Source organism: Lactuca virosa, chromosome 9, assembly GCF_052849685.1.
Source record: "Lactuca virosa cultivar CGN04683 chromosome 9, Lactuca_virosa_CGN04683_v6, whole genome shotgun sequence".
NCBI lineage: Eukaryota > Viridiplantae > Streptophyta > Magnoliopsida > Asterales > Asteraceae > Lactuca > Lactuca virosa.
The window spans coordinates 291757793-291781298 of NC_136434.1; the positions used below are offsets into that span (position 1 = coordinate 291757793).

General features: G+C 31.5%; 3 protein-coding genes across 6 annotated transcripts; 1 reads left to right on the plus strand and 2 right to left on the minus strand.

Annotated features, from left to right (window-relative positions):
- Positions 1-498: 498 nt before the first annotated feature.
- Positions 499-3044, minus strand: LOC145141131 (uncharacterized). Of its 2 annotated transcripts, XM_079074474.1 has the most exons (4): positions 2478-3044; positions 2031-2395; positions 1578-1669; positions 499-743 (listed from the first exon to the last, which is right to left on the minus strand). In XM_079074474.1, exons 2-4 carry the CDS (start codon positions 2163-2165, stop codon positions 554-556), a joined length of 417 nt encoding a protein of 138 aa, XP_078930600.1. In that variant the 5' UTR covers positions 2166-2395; positions 2478-3044; the 3' UTR covers positions 499-553. The 2 variants fall into 2 exon arrangements, with proteins under 2 accessions (XP_078930600.1, XP_078930599.1); XM_079074473.1 differs by lacking the exon at positions 2478-3044 and having other exon boundaries at positions 2031-2403.
- A 6209-nt stretch (positions 3045-9253) lies between these two features.
- Positions 9254-21151, minus strand: LOC145137626 (Pentatricopeptide repeat (PPR) superfamily protein). 3 transcript variants are annotated; one of them, XR_013721149.1, is made up of 3 exons: positions 18769-21151; positions 18564-18652; positions 9254-9402 (listed from the first exon to the last, which is right to left on the minus strand). XR_013721149.1 is itself a non-coding variant. In XM_079071753.1 (2 exons), exon 1 carries the CDS (start codon positions 21111-21113, stop codon positions 18795-18797), a length of 2319 nt encoding a protein of 772 aa, XP_078927879.1. In that variant the 5' UTR covers positions 21114-21151; the 3' UTR covers positions 18140-18652; positions 18769-18794. The 3 variants fall into 3 exon arrangements, 1 of the variants encoding a protein (XP_078927879.1); XR_013721148.1 differs by lacking the exon at positions 9254-9402 and adding an exon at positions 18140-18479; XM_079071753.1 differs by lacking the exon at positions 9254-9402 and having other exon boundaries at positions 18140-18652.
- On the plus strand, positions 15230-17123 carry LOC145138098 (uncharacterized). Its single transcript, XM_079072246.1, has 6 exons — positions 15230-15349; positions 15481-15571; positions 15664-15906; positions 16095-16322; positions 16443-16562; positions 16645-17123. The coding sequence occupies exons 2-6, from the start codon at positions 15497-15499 to the stop codon at positions 16966-16968; spliced, it is 990 nt and encodes a 329-aa protein (XP_078928372.1). The 5' UTR covers positions 15230-15349; positions 15481-15496; the 3' UTR covers positions 16969-17123.
- Positions 21152-23506: the final 2355 nt, after the last annotated feature.

Here is a 23506-nt window from a genome sequence, read left to right on the forward strand (position 1 = left end):
ATATGAAAAATTACACAATAAAAAGTTATAGCAATGTATGGGTTAGTTTTAAAAAATTAATATACATTGCATCTTCGATTGGTCCATTACAAATAAATGATGTGTGCAAGTCTAAACGGATGAGGGTCACATTTACTTGACATATGTATCATCTCAATTTGATATCAGTGGAGCCTTTGCACCATCTGCCTTTGAAATAGCTTATACCATTTGTATCAAACCACCACCAATATCAACTACTCTAACACTTTGTGAATTTTTCTGATGTAATCTTTTTAATGAATAATTTATAGTCACGCTGTAGGTATGAATGCATGATCAAACATAACGGGTCAATGGGCTTAAAGCTTATGGTAAGAATGTACCTATTATAGATTGATTCAATAACAAGAGAGATAACAGAAAAATAGAGATGTATCGATTTCTGTGAGCAATAAGAAGAATGAAAACTGAAATGACAAGATAGTGATAGCAATTCGAGATGCTACAATCTCCCAGGCATGGAAACTTCTATAATAATAATCAGATAATGAGCTAAGGTTGACCCCCTCCCTTAAAAAGGCACGAATGACAGTTGGGGTTCTATATTCCCCTTTTTCCCATGCTCCTCCACTACTTCTGCAGGCCTGCTGGATTGGATAGTGGTCCCTCCTTCTTTGGGAATCTTTTTATGCTTCTTCCGTTTGAATGTGTTTATCTCATATGTAACCTCGTCTTCACAATCATCTTCTTCTGAACTTCCCCTTTGATGTAAGCAACAACAACCTTTAAGATTCATCTATTACAAATGAAAAATAACAATGGGCTTTGCATAGAACCAATAACGGCATCATAATATCATTATTTGTCTTTAAAGAGCAACATACTTTCAATTTTTTTATCTAATACAACATTGTACTTTTCCAGATAGACAACCACACATGAAATTAAATTTCTATTTCTTATTAGAAGTAAATTGCTATTAACTTAATAATTTTTTCAGAAACAAACAGACACAGACATCCATACCCAAAAATATGCAGCTAAAAATAAAACATACATACATACAATAATAATCAAAAGTATTTTTAAGACGTTGAAAATATTGCTACCTTGACTTTTCGTTGGTGATGTCTGTTTTGCCAATGAGCTTCAAAATATTATTTTGTTAATGCATTGAAATATATATAAAAAAGTTATTCATAAAACAATTCCAAGTTTATATTTCAGATATGCATTAGCAACATGACAGTTGGTTTTTATTCAGAATGATGTTGAATGCAAAACACTAAAGCACAAATGTTAAAGGAAACATATCAATGAAGGATTTTTTCATTTATTCTTTAGGAAAACATAACCACAAGTCTTTAAAAATGAAAGTAACATGAAATTTCACCTTAAATGAAAGTAACATGTTATTGTTGGTTTAAAAATGAGAATAACTTACTATTTTAGTCGAAAAAAGAAAGTAGCATGAATATTTTTTCTTTAAGAATGAAAGGTCATACTATTTTTTGCTTCAACCGGCTATGATTAGTCTAGAAAATAGTAAAGGAAATAACAACATATACATATTAATTATATTATTTATTTTTTACCTGTGGAGATCCCCTGGTTGTGGATCAATCATTGTCACTACTAACCCAACACCCTCCACACCCCTTTTCATGTCAATTAAATTGATGATAACCTTCATCAAAACATAACAAAAATACCATATCAACAAACTGATTAGAAATCAATATTAACATAAAAACACACATTGGAAATATGGATCTAAAGAAAGATTAAAATATCTTGCAGCCAGATTCGGTTATCAGAATGAGAAATATGAAATAAATATTATAGATATAGCAAGATCTAGCTATGACTGAAATATTGTAACATGAGTGACATAAATATAGCAGATCCTACTAAATATTGCAACATGACTTATTTAAATGCTTCAAATAACCACACAGAGAAAGAATGAGGGGCTTAGGTAAGGTGTTTGGTGGTATGAGGCGAACCGGATTTTGCAAACAGATAAAGAATGGAGAGATGGATGTTACCTTGTTGCTAGTAGCAGGGTGTGGTTGAGGGCTACGAACAACAGATCCTTTACATGCATACAACATTTGGCTCATTAAACATGAGTTTGTTTCTAAAAGTTCAAGTAGATTGCATTCGTTCATTAGCAGCAACATAGACCTATAAAATAAATAGATTAAATCTTTAGAGAAAAAAAAGTACAATTTTAGTCAAACCCAAACATCAAACTCATTATTAAAACTCCAGTCAAATCTTTTTTAAATTGGGCAAAAATACATATTACAAACCGTTCAAGCTAAATTGCCTGTGTCATCTACAATTTTTATCTGCTTCAGTTGCATCGTGGAGCTATATGTTAAAATGATCGACATTTCTAGGATCAAAACTTGTGGAAAAAAACATACACACACAATTAATCCGTGAATTAAAAAAATAATGAAAAAGCAAAATCAAAACCCATATGTTACCTTCTCCCAGGGGTTGTGGTGTACTACGATTTTGGACCAAAGAGCGTTGAATGGTAAGATCGAATCTGATTATTGAGAAAAGAAGCACAAAGAGAGGTTCAAATATGAGACTGAGAATTGAAACACAAAGATAGGCGTGAGTTTAGATACAGGGTAGTAAATCAAAGAAATCCAAACCCTTTACTCATAGAACCCATATCTCGTTCTCCTTCAAAGTTACTCTACTACTGAAACTAAAAATCAAAATCAAAGTTTTATTGGAAGAAAAAAGTAAATCAATAAGATTTGGCTGTGATGTAACAGATACTCAACATTTATGTGTAAAAAAAGTATATAGAAGCTTACTTGGATTTTCTTATGAAGATCGATAAGGGTTCAGGTAGCCGGTGAGGGGTTAGGTCGCCAATCACAACATATGAGAAAGATTAGGTTGAGAGAGAGAGAGAGAGAGAGAAAGAAAGAAAACGACAATGGTTGTTAATGGTTGCTGATGGCGGTGATATTTGAAGGAGAAAGTGATATCTTTCATAAGATGGTTACATTTCTTGATGCATAAAATTTAAAGAATTGTATACCTTCCATATACATGATCCAGTATTACTCCCTATTTCCCAAATCGCCCCTTAGATCATTAACAATAACCAAAATAAGCTTAAAATTTGTTCCAAGTGCTTATTTTCTGTAGTGGTGACCGGTGTGATCACGGAGAGGGTAACGGTGATGGTGAGGGACGACGGAAATCCAGTTGATGAAGATCCTGGTGGTGGTGGTGGTTGTGAAGATCAGGGTAACAGCGGTGATTTAGGGCTTTTTCATACGGGAGGGAGATAGTACAGTAAAGAGGATAGATGGGAAGAAAGAGGTGGATGTGAAGATTGGACGTTGGGAATATATGGCGACGGGCCGAGATAGAGGAAAATGTTATCGAGATAGAGGGATTTGGTGTCAGTTGATGACTTGGTCACAAGCTTGAAGAGAGATTCTAAAGCTTACACCCGATTTTTGTGTTGATTTAGTTTGGCAGACCAGTTAATTATGCATTTTTGTTAGCTTTCAAAAAAAATTTGAATTAGTCTTTCTATTTTCAACTTAAAATTTAAGAAATATAAAATCCACTATGCATAAATTATAGTACTTAAAACTTAATGGTTTGGACGTCTTAAATTTATTTTTAGAAAGAGTAAGGTTTGTATAATAATATAGTAAGATATATATATATATATATATATATATATATATATATATATATATATATATATATATATTAAAGTACAACTTTTGGTATCAAGTACTCTTTTTATAATGATACATTTGGTATAAAAGTATGTCAACATTGGAGTTTAAAAATACTTAAATGCAACTAAATAAGGTTAGTCTAAAAAGTATTTTCAAGATATAACATTTCAAACTTGTGAGTTCACCAACATTATGTTGACGTTTTCGAAACCGCATGTATTCCTAGGAACCCAATAGACGGAAGCTTGCACTCCTTGAAGCAACGGTTGATCGATGGAACTACTGGAAGCTTGTTATTCTTATCGTATATTATTATGCCTAAACGTCAAGGCACCGACTGAATTTAAATTCCTAGCGTTATAAAACATACTTTAATGTAATATTTATTCCATAATGGAAGTGATATTTATGTTATATATTGTTTTTGTATTGTTCAATGTATATTCAATAACTGTGACCCATTATTATAACATCGCACAGCCCGGTGTTTCCGCCCCTGGATGGGGTGTGACAAGTTATCCCAACGAATCGATACAGTGTTCGTTTGCGGAAAAAACCATTTATATAATTGATTTGCTTCCGTAAAAAGGGCATAAATTTTGCGTACGATCTCCATTTTCAACGTTCTTTATATTCACGTAATCATGTTCACATGTTCTATTCAGTTAGAGTATCATTTTTTTAATTATACTTAACACATAAATTTTATTTTTAATGCATTAATGAGTACTTATTATTGTGAATGGTGTTTTGTTCATTAGCGATTAACATTCTTTTGGAGACACGCAGAGTATTCCGCATGAAATTCTAAGTGTAATAACTTCATTTGCATTGAAAATTATGGAATACTACACATTAGACCCTATTATAAGAGGGTTCGCGGTGGTTTGACCGGCGAACGTTGACCTAATTTTGCTAGTTGCCATATAGACTAAACATTCGGGAGAACGAGTTGCCTCTTGATCCTAAGGATAGTAGTAAGGGATCGTTATCATTGATCAAGTTCTCTTCTCTATGTTCAGTCTCTTTCATACATTCTAGGCATTTGTGCTTTCTTAGTCCTTTTCTTGTCTTGGAAATAGATAGCCTATCAAAATATGTCTCAGAATAATCCTTCCTTTTATCCTTGGCATTTAGTGTTGCAGTTGGGTATACCAACTTTAACCACCCATTTGCCCATGGATAATTGGTGTTCTTCTTCTTGACACTTCGTTCATGATAGCAAATATAGGAGCATTTGAAGCTTGAAGTTTCTATGCTTAGCCTTACTAGTTCCAAAAGGTCCTCAACATGCAATGCGGCTCCATGATGGATCTTTCTAAATTGTTCATATTAAAATCAGAATCACCTGATTATATGCACAAATTATGTAACATCCTAAAAACAAATATCTGTTACACACGTTTTTTGAAACCAATTGTCCATGTATACTTTTCAATAATTAGAGACTATTAAATCAGAGAGGTCATAAAATAATATCTATTATACATTTGATAATATTTTTTGTTTATAACACCAAGTCAAATCTATGACATATTTTCAATGACGATCCAAAATATACTTTTCAATAATTAGAGATTTCAGCACCAAAATATATGATACTTTGAATATAAGTCGGATCGCGACAAAATTATATCGAAATATAGATAAAAATAAGACGATCTCAAAAATATATTTACATTTTTATTAAACATTATATAAAAGACTTAAACATTTATTATTGTATATGTATATATTTTTGAAGGGGTGTTTGTGTAAATTATTTAGATAAGAATAATACAAATGGTGATTCTAGAAACTTGGAGACATGTTGATACTCTCTCAAATTTGCATCAAAAACTTACGCGTTAAGTATTAAATATAAGGATAACGTGTCAAAACTATGGGATGATTAAACATTAAATTTCTTAGTATAAATAAGGGCATCATTCAATAATTGTGAATCACACCAAATCAACTAAAACATTTAAAAAGAATAGATGGTACCATTAGAAGAGCGCAGTTTTAGATAATAAGATATCAAAGAGCCATCATAGAGATACATTCGTTAATTTCAGATACTAAGATATCAAAGAGCCATCATAGAGATACCTTCATTGTATCAGGTGAGTTATAAGAAGCTTTTATAAGGGGTACATGTCTTAAGAAAATAAGATGTTGCTTAAGTATATTTTTAGATAAAGTTTATATATGTGAAATATGATACTTGAAAAGTATAACAAAATATGAGCTTGTCAAGCCAATTTTAATTATATGTTTTGATATGAAACGGATTAACATTATATGTTTCCTTATGAATCATTTGCATAGCATTGTGTGTGTGTGACCGAGTCTTGAAAATAAAGAGTGATCATGCATCATACGAGTATATAGCATAACAAGTGAATAAATGAATAGTAGGCTAGCCACAGTTTACTACTAGGATGGTACATCCCATTGCAAAGTAGTTGTCTAGTATTTAGATATCATGGGAGGTTGATTTGTTCATCTACCATGATATGTCAGATTCGGTTTTACCGAAAGTTATGTCCTTTGGACACCAGATTCAGAATGTCGTTGTGAAATAAAGAAAAGATAAAAGATATGGAGAAGACCCGTAATTTTGCATTGAGTAATGACATGTATTTCATAGTTTCAAAGTATTTTAAAGTATGAAAATGAATTGTTATCAGATATTGTATATGATTAGAGTCTAAACTCTTATGAATTACAAGACATTTTTGTCTTACATATATTTTATTTAATTCCATCTGTTCCAGGATCAGAAACAAAGAAATAGAAAACGTGCATATTAGTATCAAGATTTCGGAAAATACTGGACATAGTTCTTTTCGTGTAAGGCGCATTTGTTGTACTGTGGTTTGTGTAATATCAAGTGTATACCCGAAGTTATGAAAAAGGTTTTTGTTAAACCAACTTTTGATAATTAAGTGTTAATATATTTCTAAAACCATAGTAAATCATTGTTATAAAAGATTGGATGTTACAAATTAGCTAGTTTGTTATGTCACCATAGTTAACTCCCAACATGATGGAATTCCATGTTGCTTCAACCTTATCAACTTACAAGGTACACTTGACACTTGCTCCTTCCTACAATTAAAGAAACAATAGTTGGAGGAACCTCAATAAGAGATTTATCAAAGGTACGATCTTTCTTTTCGTTCATGAGAACTATTTTCAAGCTATGATTTTAGACAAGATTGATTATTCCTTTTTGCTCATCCTTTTAAAGGTTTTATAGCAGTTCAATTTTGTAGATAAATTTTAGAGTACAGACATCATTCAATACAAAGTTCTATCCTGGTTTGTATTATTAATCCTTAAAGAATAATTATCTAATTACCAAAATTATTTCAAGTAAGGCTAGGAACCATATTTCACTCCATGATGTGAAGTGGATTAGCCAAAAATCACACCAATAAGCTATTTAGGTAGGTAACTACTCTCCAGTTTCAATCCCTATGAAACTCTTAGATCTATTGAGATTTGTTGACTTATGTCAATAACAGGCTAATCTCTTCCACGCTCATCTAGCATTCATGACTAGATTAGCTATGGATCATGAATCCAAATCGTAAATCAACGACGCAAAAACACACGTGAGACCGGTCCTAATTAATCTTATATTGTTGTGCCGGTAAACCACACACGCTCCGTCAACATAATTAATTCTCGTGAGTGCCACTTCATCTTCAATTATATCATCACGTTGATGTGTTTGTAAACCACACATGTTCCATCCACAATATATAATTATAAATGTGCGTTTTTCATGAATAGCATATGATTTTTGTTTTTATTTATTTTAAAGTGGGATTTTGTTTTAATACTTTAAATTAGTACTTTTAACTTGACACATCGCCTTGTCAAACCCTTTCGGTAAACGCAAGAAGGTGGTGAGGTGGCAAACACTAAATGCTTCTAAAAGCTGACCTCATTCGGAATCGAAGAAATCTCCTAATACCTTCCTTGTAGCGTGAGAGTAGGTGAGTCTAGTCATAGTAAGATTGATAATGTGTTTAAACATACAAGAACACAATGTTTGTACTTTATGTTATATATATATATATATATATATATATATATATATATATATATATATATATAAAGGGAATTAAAAGTATTTAAATTCTATGTCTTTTAATTCTAATTGGACATGCGAGGACGTAATGTCAATAATTAATTCAACAAGCATTCGATCAATAATGACACTTTTTTTTAACTTTTACTTAATTAATTAAGCACCCATTAAATAATTAAACCAATTTTCATAATGATTTTCAACTTTAATAAAATTGACAAGTTTGCATGTAAACGAAATCGAGGCAGTCACGTAAGGGGAAAATATGCTTGAAACAAAAGGGAGGCTTTCTGAGAACGGAGGCTACGCGTTGCTTAGGAGGACCTAAGCGTCACGTCCTTAGATAAATGTGTGATGTTGATATTGAAAAATTAAGGTTTATTGGATCAGCGTCGATGCGTCGTGTAGCGTGACCCGCTCACTGCATAGGCGGAAAAACAGTCTAAATCCTAACAAATTTTTAGGCAATTCTAAAACATTTAAAACTAAATCTGAAATTTTAAAAATTAGATCAAATCTGCACATACAAACTCAATTAAATACAAAAGAACGGAAACCCTAAAGTGCAATAGACGTGAACATTCGGCTTTGATACCATTATAGGGTTATGAAGGATCTAAAAGGCAAAAAAGACACACATCAGAAGCAACTAAAAACAATAACCTCATAAGCCAGACAAGGATCCATGTTTAAACAATCAATTGCAACTAAAACTAAACAAGAAGGAAACTAGAATACATATCTTTGTAGTCATTGTAACCTTCACATATCTGATTGAATGGTGAGTGCTAAGAGCCCAACGGAAAGCTCCTTTTTCGTAGTCGCACCCAAGGAACAGACCGACAACATCTGACTTCACCCTATAGATGAATACATTGAATTCCATAAACCATAAGTGGGATCTGAAGCCTACGCGTCATATAGACCTCATTACGCTTCGCGTAGGTTGCTAATATTAGGGTTTCAAGAACGAGTTAGTATTGCCAAGTTCTAGGGGATTTTTTAGAGAGAATTCCATCATTTTATCCGGCCTAGGACTCTCTATTTATAGGGAATGATTTAAACCCTTAAATGATAAATATTTTGTCACATAAAAATTATCCTTATCTTTGGTAATTATCTGACTTTCAAATTCCTTAATCTAAAACCTTCTAGATCACTAGATTTCATTTAATTAATTAAAGACTTAATTTATTCACAAACCTTGTCCATATAATTATCTCATGTCATAAGATGTTTACATATGTCTTTGCGTGTAATCCAAAAATATCATACTATTAATAATAATATTATCAACTGTTGTGACTATGAGTACCATATTCCAACATATAACATTGTTAGGATCGTGTTCTTCGTATTTCAGACGTGTTCTTTGTGTTCCATAGTAATTATTTTACACTACTAATCTTATAATTAAGCAATTAATAGTGTAGGAATGAAAAACTTACCCGTAAAACTACCAAATCATCAGAATGGTATGTCATATCTTCTTTGTTGCTTTACTCCGAAATGTGTAGAGCTCCGAAATATGTAGATATTTCGGAATAAAATCTGAAATAAAGGTTTTGTATTTTTTTTTCCCTCCGGAACATGTAAATAGGCATCCTGAAACGTTTAAATGGGTCATACCTGATCAATATAGTATGAAGTTGACTCTGAAATAACCTAGGAGAAAATTATTATTTTGCTAAAAGAAAATTAGTTATTTAAAGAAAAAACCATAAAAAATGGTTAGATTACTTAATTTCCCTTAATTTTAACAAATGAGATGATTTAGTAAATAGCAAGTTGAGATAGTAATTTTGTTTTTAGAAATTAGACTTTGCTAATTTTGTTTTTTTCTTATCTGTATTTTGCAATGTTAGTTTGCAAATGAAGTTAATTCTTTTGTAGATAATAACTTAATACTATTAACAAAACAATTTTAGAAATCGAAAAATCTATGATCTAAAAATGAACGATTGATTTACGAAAAAGAAATTATATCATTTTCTTAATAACTTCCTACATTTGATATAATTGTGATTAGGTCTATATGCTTTATCCTCTTATATACTCAAGTAAAGGTAGAAAGATGAGATGTTATCATTAGAAATTATGACTAATCGACTAGTCTTTTGATTACTGTCTTTTCATTAATAGTCACAATTGTTATAAAATTTTGACAAAATTACATAAACGGTCCTTGAATTTTATCAAAACTTATAAAATTAGTCCTTGTTAATTTGTTTTGACAAATATAATCTTTGCATGAATGGTCATTTCTTCCTAACATCGTTACTGGTAATTTGGTCTTTTTAGGTAATCGTTTGTTACTATAAGTAAACAATAGGAATCATTTATTTAATTTTGTTTATATTTTATGTTTATAAGTTTATGACTTTTTTGAAACACCTTTTTACTTTTTACATTTTCATTTTAACCCCTTCATTTGAAACTTTGTAAGATGTTATTTTCACACATATATTTTCTAAATTTTCGCATTTATCCCCCTTATTTATATATAATTAATTTTCATTAATAACTTTTGTTTGTTAATTTTTTTTTTTTAAAATTACTTGGTTTTTTATGCACGAGTTGATTTAAATTCGAGTTTATCTATGTTATGTATGTTTTTTACGTATGAGTTGGGTCACATATAATAACTTTTGTTTGTTAATTTAAAAAAAGAAAAACATATTATATTTGAACTTGCCTATTAGTTTGAGGGTAATTTGGTTAATTTAAAAAAGCGTATTATATTTGTCTTATAAACTTAGTCCTTATTAATTTGTTTGACAAACATGATCTCTATGATTTCTAAAACTTGTATGAATGGTCATTTTTCCTAACGTCGTTACTGTTCATCCATTAGTTTAAGGTAATTTGGTTTTTTTAGGTAGCGGTTTGTTACTATAGGTAAACAATATGAATTATTTATTTAATTTTGTCTATATTTTATATTTATGAGTTTGTGGTTCTTTTACTTTTTAAAATTTCATTTTAACCCCTTCATTTTGAACTTTGTAAGATGTTACTTTCACCCATATATTTTCTAAATTTTCGCGTTTATCCCCCATATTTATATATAATTTATTTTCATTAATAACTTTCATTCGTTAATTTTTTTTACGTATTATATTCGAGTTTGTCTATGTTATGTAACATTTTTTTACGTATGAGTCGGGTCACATATAATAACTTTTGTTTGTTAATTTAAAAAAGAAACGTATTATATTCGAACTTGTCTATGCTTCGACGTTTTTTTTTTTTAATGTTTGTGTTTAATTTTATGTATATTTCCTACAAATGAATTGTGTCACATATAATAACTTTCGTTCGTTTACTTAAAAAAAACATATTATATTTGGGTTTGTCTACGTTTCGACATATTCTGTTTATGTTTTTCGTGATTAATTTTATGTACGTTTCCTACGCATGAGTCGAGTCATATATAATAACTTTTGTTCGTTAACTAAAAAAAATATTTTTTTATGTATGTGTCGGTATTAACTCAAGGTGGTCAATTTTGAACTTTCTTTCAATAATTTAAAAAAAAAAGTTATTTATTTTTTTACGTGTGTCTGTATAAATTCGAGTTTGTATACGTTTCAACGTAATTGTTTTTATGTTATTATATGTGAGTTGACTCATGCGTAGTAAACGTACAAAAAATTAAGCACAAAAATGTAAATAAAAAAAACTACATTGAAACATAGACAAACTCGAATTTAAACCGACAAGGACATAAAAAATCAATTAATGTTTTTAGAAAAATTAACGAAAGGAAGTTCTATATTCACGTTGAAACATTAACCACCTTGAATTTATACCGATACATATATAAAAATAAACGCGTAAAAAATTAGTTTTTTTAAGGTTAACAATGAAAGTTATTAAGGAAAATCAAATTATATATAATACATGAAATAAATAAGACTATTTAGAAACTATAGGGGTGAAAGTAAGATTTTACAAAGTTCAAAGTGGAGGGGTCAAAATGAATTTTTAAAAAGTAAAGGGGTGGAAAACCCACAAACTCATAAACATAAAATATAGACAAAATTACATAAATTGTCCCTATGGTTTATCTATAGTCACGAACTCGGTCTCTGCTACCACAAAAGACAAAGTTACCCTCATACTAACAAATGAACAGTAATGACGTCATAAAAAGGACCATTCACGCAAGTTTTGGAAATCACAAGGACCACGTTTGTCAAAAAAATTCAACAAGTGACTTTTGGTAAACTATAGGGACCATTTATATAATTTTATCTAGAATTTTGTATAACGTTTTAGCTCTCTATAACAATTTAGGTCGATTTTTCATATATATATATATATATATATATATATATATATATATATATATATATATATATGTTTTTTTATGATGTGTAAGATGGATGGTTTTGAGTAAAATGTGTTGGAAGATATATGAATAGGGTAACGGTGGAGAACCGGATTCCTGATGGATCGTGTAAGTTCACTTTCCAAACTGATATCTCCACCTTATGTCTGTGATACAGAAAATGCAGCCTAGGATAATCCACAATGACACTTGTGTATCTAGGACATAGAAACACAAGTTAAATCGTCAAAGAATTCTGAGTTCGTTCAAGAAGAAAGAAAAGTTTAGAAAATGGTTCTATATACGACTCAAAAGGGGAGTCGTATATATGCATGACATATTAGGGTTTAATCTTCTATGTTAGTTAGACAAATCTCGAAACTAACGACATAATCAATGGTTTCCAAAACTGACAAGATTTATCAATCTTACCATAATCACCCACTAGAATTAGCAGGACCACCGCCAAGGCTCTGCCCCTTGGACCTACAAGGGGGCGTGCCCCCTTGACCCCTGTCACTTTGTCGTACTGGCTTATAATTCGATCTTATATATGCATGCACTTCGCATTCACCGAATATATAATATAGAGTACAAATAATAAAACCCTTAGCTCACATGTTAGATCCAATTACACAAAATGTCTGATGACACTAAAATCACCTACAAAAGGTTGGTTTATCTTTTTATTGTTACGAAATTTTATTTTTAAGGAAGCGTATATAATATTCTTGGTTAATTCTATTTCACAATTTTTGAACGTAGGTTTCATTTATTTCTGATGTGAAGATGTAAAATTTAATTATCCTCCACAAAGTTTGTATTGTTGTTGTTGTTAAATACATATATGACTAATAAGCAAAAAAAATTTAGAGAAACTTGGTTGCCATGTTGACTTCTCAATGGATTGTTCAGAAAATTCATGTTATATTTATTTTTCTAGAAAATGTGAATGTTTTAGAAAAAAAAACTGATAGACCAAAACCAAATCTTGCATGGTTTTTTGCACTTCATATAAATATAAAATTACTCTGGACGTCTTTTATATTTTTGGTACCGTTATAAATTTATTGAAACTTAGTTGACCAGTTGATCTTACACGGTTAGTGTATCTCATATTATTGCGACATGATCCTATAAATATCTATATGTTTGAGTTTTCTCCTATTCATATGGGCTCTTTTGCAGAGCTACTCTACATATATCTTATTTTGTGACGTCGATGGCAAATCATTATAACTGGGAGAGAGCTATAATTAACATCAAAATTGTGTGGTTGGATGTTTTGATCTAATTACGAATTTACCATTTTTATTTAACTAGTCATTTATTGTTGACCTAAATGATGAATTTACTATTTTACAAGTAAGATGTTATAGCATCCTACTTTCACATGCAAGGTGTTATAACATCCTACTCTCATTAGTATTGATTGGATTTCATGTGTAAATGACATCTTGTCATAGTTTGATGGCCTTTTTGACTACTTGTAAGTTATAAATTCGAGATCTTTTTGATATGTTTGTAATGCTCAGATACAATTCTTTTATAATCTCACTAGATTATAACATATGGGAACCATGGTTATAAAATTAATTAAACTTTTATAATAAAAATTTATAATTATTAATCAATTATTTTAAATAAGTCATTTTAAATAAATTATTAATTAAGAGATATATCAAAATTTTAAAGTTATTACAACTTCAAATTTAACATATAATTAGAAAATGTAAATTTTAAATTTTGAAATGAGTTGTCTAATATATCTACATGACACATGACATAATATTAATGAGGAGTTGTATTGGAGTAACACTTGACAAAAGAAGATTAAAACTATTCATTTATTAGAATAGAGATTATAGTATCCCATGAGTTTTTCAATAACTAATTATATGTATTTTTACCAATCGGCTCCCTAAGGGAGGTCCTAAGTTCAAAGTTCAAATGTATGGAAGTGGCCCCCCAAAAAGGAAGTCTTAAGTTCAAATCCAAGAGGATTTAACTAGGAGTGGCAAGGAGAAGGCTTGCAACGTTGTTCGGGCAACGTATTCGAATCTTTTCAATCCATATATATATATATATATATATATATATATATATATATATATATATATATATATATATATATATATATATATATATATATATATATATATATATATATAGGGGACAGTTCAAATAAAAACAGTAAATAGTGTGAGAACGTAAAAACATTTTTTTATGTTATTATTCTGCAATGAATTTTGTATCGACAACTTTATGTCATTATTCAACAAAGAATAAATGAATAGTCAAAGGTTACAATTAAAATTAAAATTTACTACAAAAATGCACATACATAAGTTTATAATAGAATAATAACATTGTAATGAATATATGACTAATCGAAAGTTAATATTTATATTAGAATTACTTCAACAATACACATATACAAAATTCATTACAGAATAATAACATAAACATAGTGTTTTTACGTTCTCACACTATTTACTGTTTTTATTTGAACTTACTTCTATATATATATATATATATATATATATATATATATATATATATATATATATATATATATATCACTAAATGAAAGAAGAGGGTACTGGAATTAAGTATATGATAGTTCCGTATGAAGTTAAGAATCAAGAAGACAGACACCCTAATGTTGTTGTTTTACGTGGTTGTCATCTAGTTTTCAAATTTTTTTTGAATGGATCACCACTCCGATTTCAACCGTTAGTGTAATTTTTTTTTATTAGGTGCAACATCTTAAAATATGAGTACAACTACTATTTTAGATTTGTTCGGAATTTTTTTTTTTTTTTTTTGATGCCACCACGACTTAAGGATTCTAGTTAGTGTCATCAAATTTTATGATGAAATTGTAGCTTCAATTTCTTTAAATTGTTGCTTAAAATACCCCTCGAAAGTAGAAACCATTGACATCCTCTCCTTCTCTTGGTTTAAAAATGGGCAACAATTGATGGTAATGCATGCTTTTTAATAAGAGTCGTCCAGTTTTTCCAATTATGGAAAGAGAGGTTATGGATACCACCTTTTTCGTTACCCAAAATAGCATTCCTCTTGCTATATCTTCCCCAACTCCCCCACCATTTTCATCGTCCATCAACAATATTCATCTTCTCACACTCCAAAATCTCTCTGCAGCAACAGGAGTTATCCTTGCCAAGGATTGAATCTTTTTGGTTGTTGCAGCAGGTATTATTAACGATTTCAATATGTTCTTCCCCAATTTTCATATTATTTGATAAATGCTACGTATAACATTCACTTCAATATCTGTTTTTGGAATAGATTTGTGGATATTAATTTTTAATATTTTTTTGAAGACGATTTAAGGAGCAAATGGGAAAGAAGAGTTGGTTTTCCGCAGTCAGGAAAGTTATATCCACTTCTTATCTCAAGGAGAAGAAACATAAGGTTCGTATCTCTTTCTTTCACTTTCAACACGTTTTGCATGAAATAAATTCAATGAAATGCCAACAATCGTTAACACATTCCCATTGTGACAGAAATCCCATAATAAATCAAAATCAACCAAAAAATCATTTCATGGAAATCAAATGAGCTTGGATAGATCTTTATCTCTAACAAAAGCGCCAATAGCTAGCCCTTCCATTTACAATCCCCCCATTGATGAACCCGAGCTCAAACAACCCGAACATGAGCCCATGGATCAAGATTCATCCCCCCGTATCAAATCACAAGAAGATATCGCCGCCATCAAGATTCAAAAGGCTTATCGCGGATATCTGGTAATTAATTATTCTTCTAGCAACCTCTAAACAGACTCATAGTATCTAGTCCTAAAATCATTATATGAGATGTAAATCAGATACATAGTATCCAGAAGGAGCCCAATCCATATTGGAACTGGAACTCACACTGCGACTGTTGAGACTTTAAAGTTTGAGTTGTGAATCTTGTAATACAAATTTTATAGGTAAGAAACGGTTCGAATCCTTTGAAGGCATGGAGGAGATTGAAAATGTATATGTATAGCCAGACAGTGAAACGACAAGGCGCGTCCACTTTAAAGTCTGTGCAAACAATGGCTCGTGTCCGGTCTCAGGCTCGAACCAGGAAGATTCAAATAGCTGAAGTCAACGAGGCTCTCCGACAACAGCTTCATCAGAAGCGTATAAATAAGCTCAACAACTCTAAATCCTCAGTAAGTTGCCTTTTTCAAATGCTCTATTTTGATTACATTTACCATATAAAACTAAAAATAATGTTACAACAGAAACGATAACATAACTTTAAAGATACTAAAATTATTATTTTTCATCAGGAAAAAAGCGGTTGGGATTTGAGTCCGAAATCTAAGGAACAGGTAGACGAAAGTTTACGAAGGAAAAAGGAGGCTGTTGAAAGAAGAGAAAAAGTATTAGCTTATTCACACACTCATCAGGTATTACTCTAAAAGTTATGTATATATACAAAGTACCCAATTCATGTATTTGTTTTTAAGGTTTTTGGTTTTGTAAAAACAGCAAACATGGAGGAAGAACTTGAAAAAAAGTAAGTGTGCAGGCTGGGAATGGAATCGGTCAGCAAGCCGCCAATCACCGCCCTTTAAGGTGGCGGCTCAGCCAGCAAGATCGCAGTCAAAGGTGGCGGTTTTGTCAACAAAGTCTGTGAAAGCCTGGTCTCCGATGTCAAAACCTGGTCCCACTCCAATGGTGTCAGGAAAGAAACGCGTACAAAATACACGAGCTTTGGTGGGGTCAGCCAAGAAGCGGGTTGCAGTCTCGGGTTCACCATCTTCTGTTGGGAAAAAGTCATTGGGTAGGACAAATACTAACACCAAAAGGTGAGTGGAAGTTTGAAAATGGGAAGGTGGTTGTTGTTGATGTATGTTGTTGGAGAAAAGAAAAAAAAAATCTATATATAAATGTACTCGTGTTGTACAAGTATTTATGTATAAATGACAAAAGAAGAGCTCATATGATCAAAGATTTTGATACCACAATTATGTCCGTTGATTGTGTTGATTGGATAATCTAATTATAACATAAAATAACTACTCATGGTATAAATACAAATCTTCCACAAGGAAAAACTTTATTTATCTTAAAGGACCTAAATGGCAAAACTTTATTGAACCGCCACTCGACAAAAACAAAACCGAGAAACCGAAACCAAAACCAAAACCGAGAAACCGTCGGGTATGGGTTTAAATTTTTAAAAACCGAAAAATGGGTTTTGGGTTCGGTTTTAGTACGTCAAACCGATCCAGCCCCATGGGTTTGAAACCGACCCAATTCGAGATTATTACATGTTTTTCAAGGATATGCTATAATTTGACTTTCTATGTTAAATATAATATACGTCAAATGCGAAAGGAGGTGGATTTTGATACTAAATCACACCAAATATATGGCTTGTGAGTTGTTTGCTACTTGTTTTGTTTCTAAAAACTTATTAAAGTTTGCTGTTCTTAAACTTGGTTGCTGTTAACTTTTAGCAACATACTTTTGATGTTGTGTTGTGTTAAAATTGGATTTTTTAGTTTCATTAATCTAGGTTGTTAAATTTGTTTCATTTTTAAGTTATAAAGATTTGCTGAAAAATGGGTTACAACCCAAAACCCACATGTTTAAACCCAAAACCCATCAATCCATGGGTTGAACCAAAAAACCAATGAAACCGACCCAAGAACCAAAAAACCGAAACCGACCAAAAACTAAACCTGACAGGTCCTAAAACCTAGAAACCGAAATAAATGGGTTAGGTTCAGTTTTACCACAAAACCGACCCAACCCGGCCCATGCTCAATCTCTCAAACAATTTGAAAGAGTAAATTGCAAAATTGGTCCCTGTGGTTTACCAAAACGTGCAGGTTCGGCCCATTCGTTAAGTCTTTCTCTTTATAAGTCGGAGGCATTTTTGTCCTTTCAGGTATTTATTCATTTTTTATTTTATTTTTTAATCTCACTTGTACAGACTACTTTCCGATAAAAAAAAAAAATTATACAACAATAACAATAACAGAATCCCAGTCCCATAAGAAACTGGCAATGGGGACTGCTAGTCCGACTCGATTCCACATACAATAACAAGTTACAAAATGTTAAATAAAAATTACAAAATTTAATAATAAAAGAAAAAAAAATACTATAATGAAAAAGACATGGCAAAAAAATAAAATTAACCGCAAAATCAAAACAACATTCTATTTCCTATACCCACTGCATCCCTCCGAATGAAACTACAAGTAAATTCTTAAGTTTTTGGCATTTTATTTTTGTCATTTCACATTTTTTATGGTTCCAATTCTGATGTAATGATATTTTCTTGCATTATTTACTATTCAGCCCTCTTCTTCCTGAAAAAGGCCACCTATCTATTCTTACATAGGCTATCTCAACCCATAAAAATTAAAAACGCATGATTCAAATGGAAAAGGTACCTTCATGTTCAATGGTTGACTATTCTACTGGAATCAATGATTCCGAAGTAATCCATACACCATTCCTTGGATCCTCTGATGCAAAAATTCTGCAATGTAATCAGGAAACAGAACACAAAATAAGATTAATAACAAATTTGTAAATGTGAGTTGCATGGACTTGATAAATAAAATAAAATGACATGTAATTACACTACAAATATACCTTGTTTGACTTTTTTTTCACTAGAATCAAACGACAGTTGACCTGATTTCTCTCTTCACAAGTGCACACATCAAATTAATACAAGTCGACTTCTTCAAAGCCACACCTTTCTCCAACACTTCACCAAAAACACACATTGCATCCCGATACTTTCCTTCACTACAAAGCCTATCGATATTTTCCGAATACCCCCCTGAACTTCCATCTAATTCCTCCACACCCCCACTAGAGTCCAAATCATCAAATCGCCCCCAATCAATCATCTTTTCCATCAAATCATCCACCTCCTCATTCTTCCCACCATCATTAACCACACCAAGAACAGCATTATATGTATACCTATCAGGGCCAAGATTCTTTTCCTTCATTTCAAGAACAAGCTCCTTCACATCTTCAATTCTCCCCTCTTTACACAGACATGACACTAACGTGTTATAAGTTACTAAATCCACTGTTTTTCCATTTGAAACCCATGTATTGAAAAGAGTAAAAGCTTTTTCCACTAACCCTTTACTACAAAGCCCATGTAAAAGAATGTTACATGTATAAACATCTGGCTTAAAATTGTTCTTAACCATGTCATTATGGAACTGAATCGCCTTCTCAACATCCCCCTCCCAACAATACCCAAGAATAATTGTATTATATGTCTTTTCATCAGGAGATAAACCGTTTTCAAGAAGCTCATTTAACTTAGTTATTGCTTGTTCCATTTTTCCCCATTTGCATAGCCCAAATATAACAGTGTTATATGTAATTACACTAGGAACAATCTCTTTATCCTTCATTTCATCCCAAAGATTCATACCCTTTTCAAAATTTTCATTTTTGAAGTACCCCATCATTAAAGTTCCATAGCTTACTTCATCGATTATATAACCTTGCTTTTTAGCATCTTTAAGAAACTCATATGCCTCATCTAGCTTATTCTCTAGACACAAGGCATGGAGAATGGTATTGAGGGTGAAAGTGTCCATTTTTAAACGTCTCCCACTCATTTCTTTCATGATCTTTAATGCTTCTTTTAGATTACCAACTTTGGAATAACCTTTAATCAAAGTGTTATATGTTACACTATCTGGAGAAAATCCACTAGCTTCCATATCGTTTATTGTTTCAAGAACTTTATCCATATCACCTTCTCTACAATACCATTTTATAAGTATATTGTAGGTTACCTCGTTCCTTTTTATTCCTCTTTCACTCATCAAATCAAGAAACTTGATTGCTTCGGAACTTTTCTTACACTTAAAGCAACCGTCTATCAATGTATTGTAAGTAATGATATCAGGGAATAATTTCAAATCCTCCATTTTGTTAATAACTTTAATGGCTTCTTCAATCTTTTCCTCATCACAAAGTCCACTAACTAAGGTGTTGTAAGTCCAAAGATCAGGCAGGAAGTTGTTTTGTGTCATGAGATCGATGATATGAGTAGCTTCTGTCAGACACCCTTTCCTCTGACAATATCCATGAACTAAAGTGTTATAAGTGTTGCGATTTGGAAATAAACCTTGATTCTTCATATCTAGAAGCAATTCCCTAACTGCGTTTAATCTGCCCTTCTTGCATAAAGCATTCAACAAAGTGTTATAGGTTACATTGTCAGGTAGACAGTTAGATTCTCTCATTTTTTTCATCAAATCCTTGGCATCGCCAAATTTGTTCTCTAAACAATAGCCATTGATCATGATATTGAACATATTCACATTGGGGACGACACCAAGTAGGATAGCATCGTTAATTACTTCTCTAGAATACAAAATGGAACGGGAGGATGAGTGTTTTACCAGAGAATTAAGCAATGTATTGCAGGTAATGAGTTTAGGGCAAATCCTGAGTCTCTTCATCCTCCTAAACACAATCATGGCCAACTGAGGGTATCCCATCTGGACATAAGCACCAATAGCTGTGTCGTAAAGTGCTTTGGAGTGACGAGGGATGTCCCGCGTGGGGTGAAGGATGGACCGGAGGAGACGATGCCGCGTGTCGGCGCCGATGAAGCTAAGAAGGAGAGCTTTGGCATCGGACCATTTGTTGTGGGCAAATAGTGTTTGGAGCACCACGAAGAACGACGGAAGAGTGGTGGGGGAGCCATTGACGAAATTAGGAGCGTGAATTTGGGAGATTTTGAAGAAATTTAAGAGAGCCTGGGGGTTTGATTTAAGGGTTTTGGAGGAGATGATTGTATGGATAATTCCAGGGGTCAAATGTGGGATGAATTCGGAGATTGAAGAAGTGAGAGAGGTGGAAGTAGTGTTCGTGGCGAGGATTTTGGTTAGTGTTTCAGTGATTTCAGAAGGATTTAAGGGAGGTTTTGTGGGAGACGACGATGTGTTCATCATCACTGCGTTTGGGCAATTTTGGACGATTCAATACCGTATTAGCGTCTAAACTTTTCAATTTTACAATTTGACCACCAAAGTTTAAATGATGTCGAAAGAGGCAGGGTGAGCATTTGAACTTGTGGACCGGACTCTTTTTTTGGACCCCCGAGCCGGTTCGTGGTTCTAGGATTTGAGCGAAACCGGTCCGGTCCGGCCGATTTCGGGTAAAAACCGGTTTGGGCCGACTTATTTTTTTTTTTTTAAAAAAATTGTATTCCGTGAAATTCTTTAAACAAGTATATATATTATTCGTTTTAAGTCGGATTGATATGAGGTTTTTTCCAACGTATAACTTACGCCTTGTTCCCGAGTTCCACTTAAGGAGAGAAATGGGAGGATACGGAGGGAAAGTGAGGGGTGTCGAAGGAAAATCGTGTTCCCGAGTTTCATTAATGGAAGGAAAGTGAGGGGAGGGGAAGGATTTTGGAGTCATATTTTCCTTCCAAATTTTCCTCCCAAATTGGACGGATTTGGGAAGAAAGTGCGGGGAAAAAAAAATTTAGTTTTATTTTCTTTTTCCTCCTAACTCGGGAACACAAAAACTTAAAATTTTCCTTTCATTTCTTTTCATTTCCTTTGAACTCGGGAACACGGAATAATGAATATTTTCTTTCACCTCCTTTTCTTTCCGTCAAAATTTTCCTTCTCTTTCCTTTAATAAATTTACAAAAAAACTGGGGAACAAGGCGTTAGAATTTGTAGATGATTTTAGACTATAATTTTGTTGTTTTGTGTTATATTCGATTAGTTGCATTCATTCAAAATGAGATATCAAAGCTGAAATATTTCAACTTTTCAGCAAGAAAATTTAAACTTTTGTATTATGCGAAATTATTTAAACAAATATATCTCATTAGTTTTAAGTCGGATTGACATGTGGTTTTTTTATAACATGTAATTTAGAGTTTGTAGATGATTTTTAACAATAAATTTGTTGTTTTTAGTGTTATATTCGATTAGTTACCATCTTTCAAAGATGAGATATTAAAGCTGAAATATTTTAGCTTTTCAGCAAGAAAATTTAAACTTTTGTATTCTGTGAAATTCTTTAAACAAACATATCTCATTCGTTTTAAGTCGGATTGACATGAGATTTTTTCCAACGTGTAATTTAGAATTTGTAGATGATTTTAGACTATAATTTCGTTGTTTTTGTTGTTATATTCGATGAGTTACAATCCTTCAAAGATAAGATATCAAAACTGAAATATTTCAGCTTTTTTATCAAGAAATTTAAAATTTTGTATTATGTGAAATTCTTTAATCAAGATAATGTTGGTTAATGGGTTTTTTTTGACTTATTTTTTATTTATATTAATATTATTTGATGATCTTAATTTTAAAATTTTGTGTGGTTTAAATTTGTTCTTAAATGTTCTCGTAATAAGAAATGTTCTCGATTGAACACTCCCTATATATATATATATATATATATATATATATATATATATATATATATATATATATATATATATATATTAAATGGTAAGATATTACTTCTTGGTTTTGTACTGCATATGTAAAAACAATAACACTAAAAGGTTGTAGTGAGGAACTTTATTAAAACAAGGTTAATTTATATATATATATATATATATATATATATATATATATATATATATATATATATATATATATATATATATATATATAGAGAGAGAGAGAGAGAGTTAGGTTCAAATGTTTTTAGCAAGTATTGTGTGCCTAAATGCACCAATGAGAATTTAGCAAATTATTAATTATTTTATATATTATTTGAGGGTAATTATGTAATCTTTCATTTTAATTCTTTATTCAGTCTGATTCTTATCCCTTTATATTAGGCAATGATTTATGATTGATTTAGTTATCATTAATATAATTTTATTTATATACTCGATGCAAACGTCCCCCCTCACAGAACACAATTGTCGATTCCATTAGCTGCTGATCAATTTGTTTTACACAATCGATGGATGTTCATACTGGAAATCGGAACCAGGTATTCATACATTACTAACAACATCTCTCTATGATAATGAAGATATTTTTGAAACGTCCCCCACACACCCTTTTACTGTTTTTACATATACATATGTATCAAATCTGATAATCTTCCAGGAAAATGAAGATCAAAATCCCGAGAAGGATCTGGGTAATGTCAATGATCCCAAGAACCTGGTGAATGAAGTTGTGAAGAAAAAAAGAAGATGTAAAAAATGTTTTGGCTTTGGTCATGATAGCAGGAACTGTCATTTTGGATTGAAGAAAGAATAGAACTACAAGAAATTCATCAAATTAGTCGTTTTTATATATTATTTACTTTGATTTCAGTAAAATAAAAGTATGTTTTTGATGAATTATATGATATT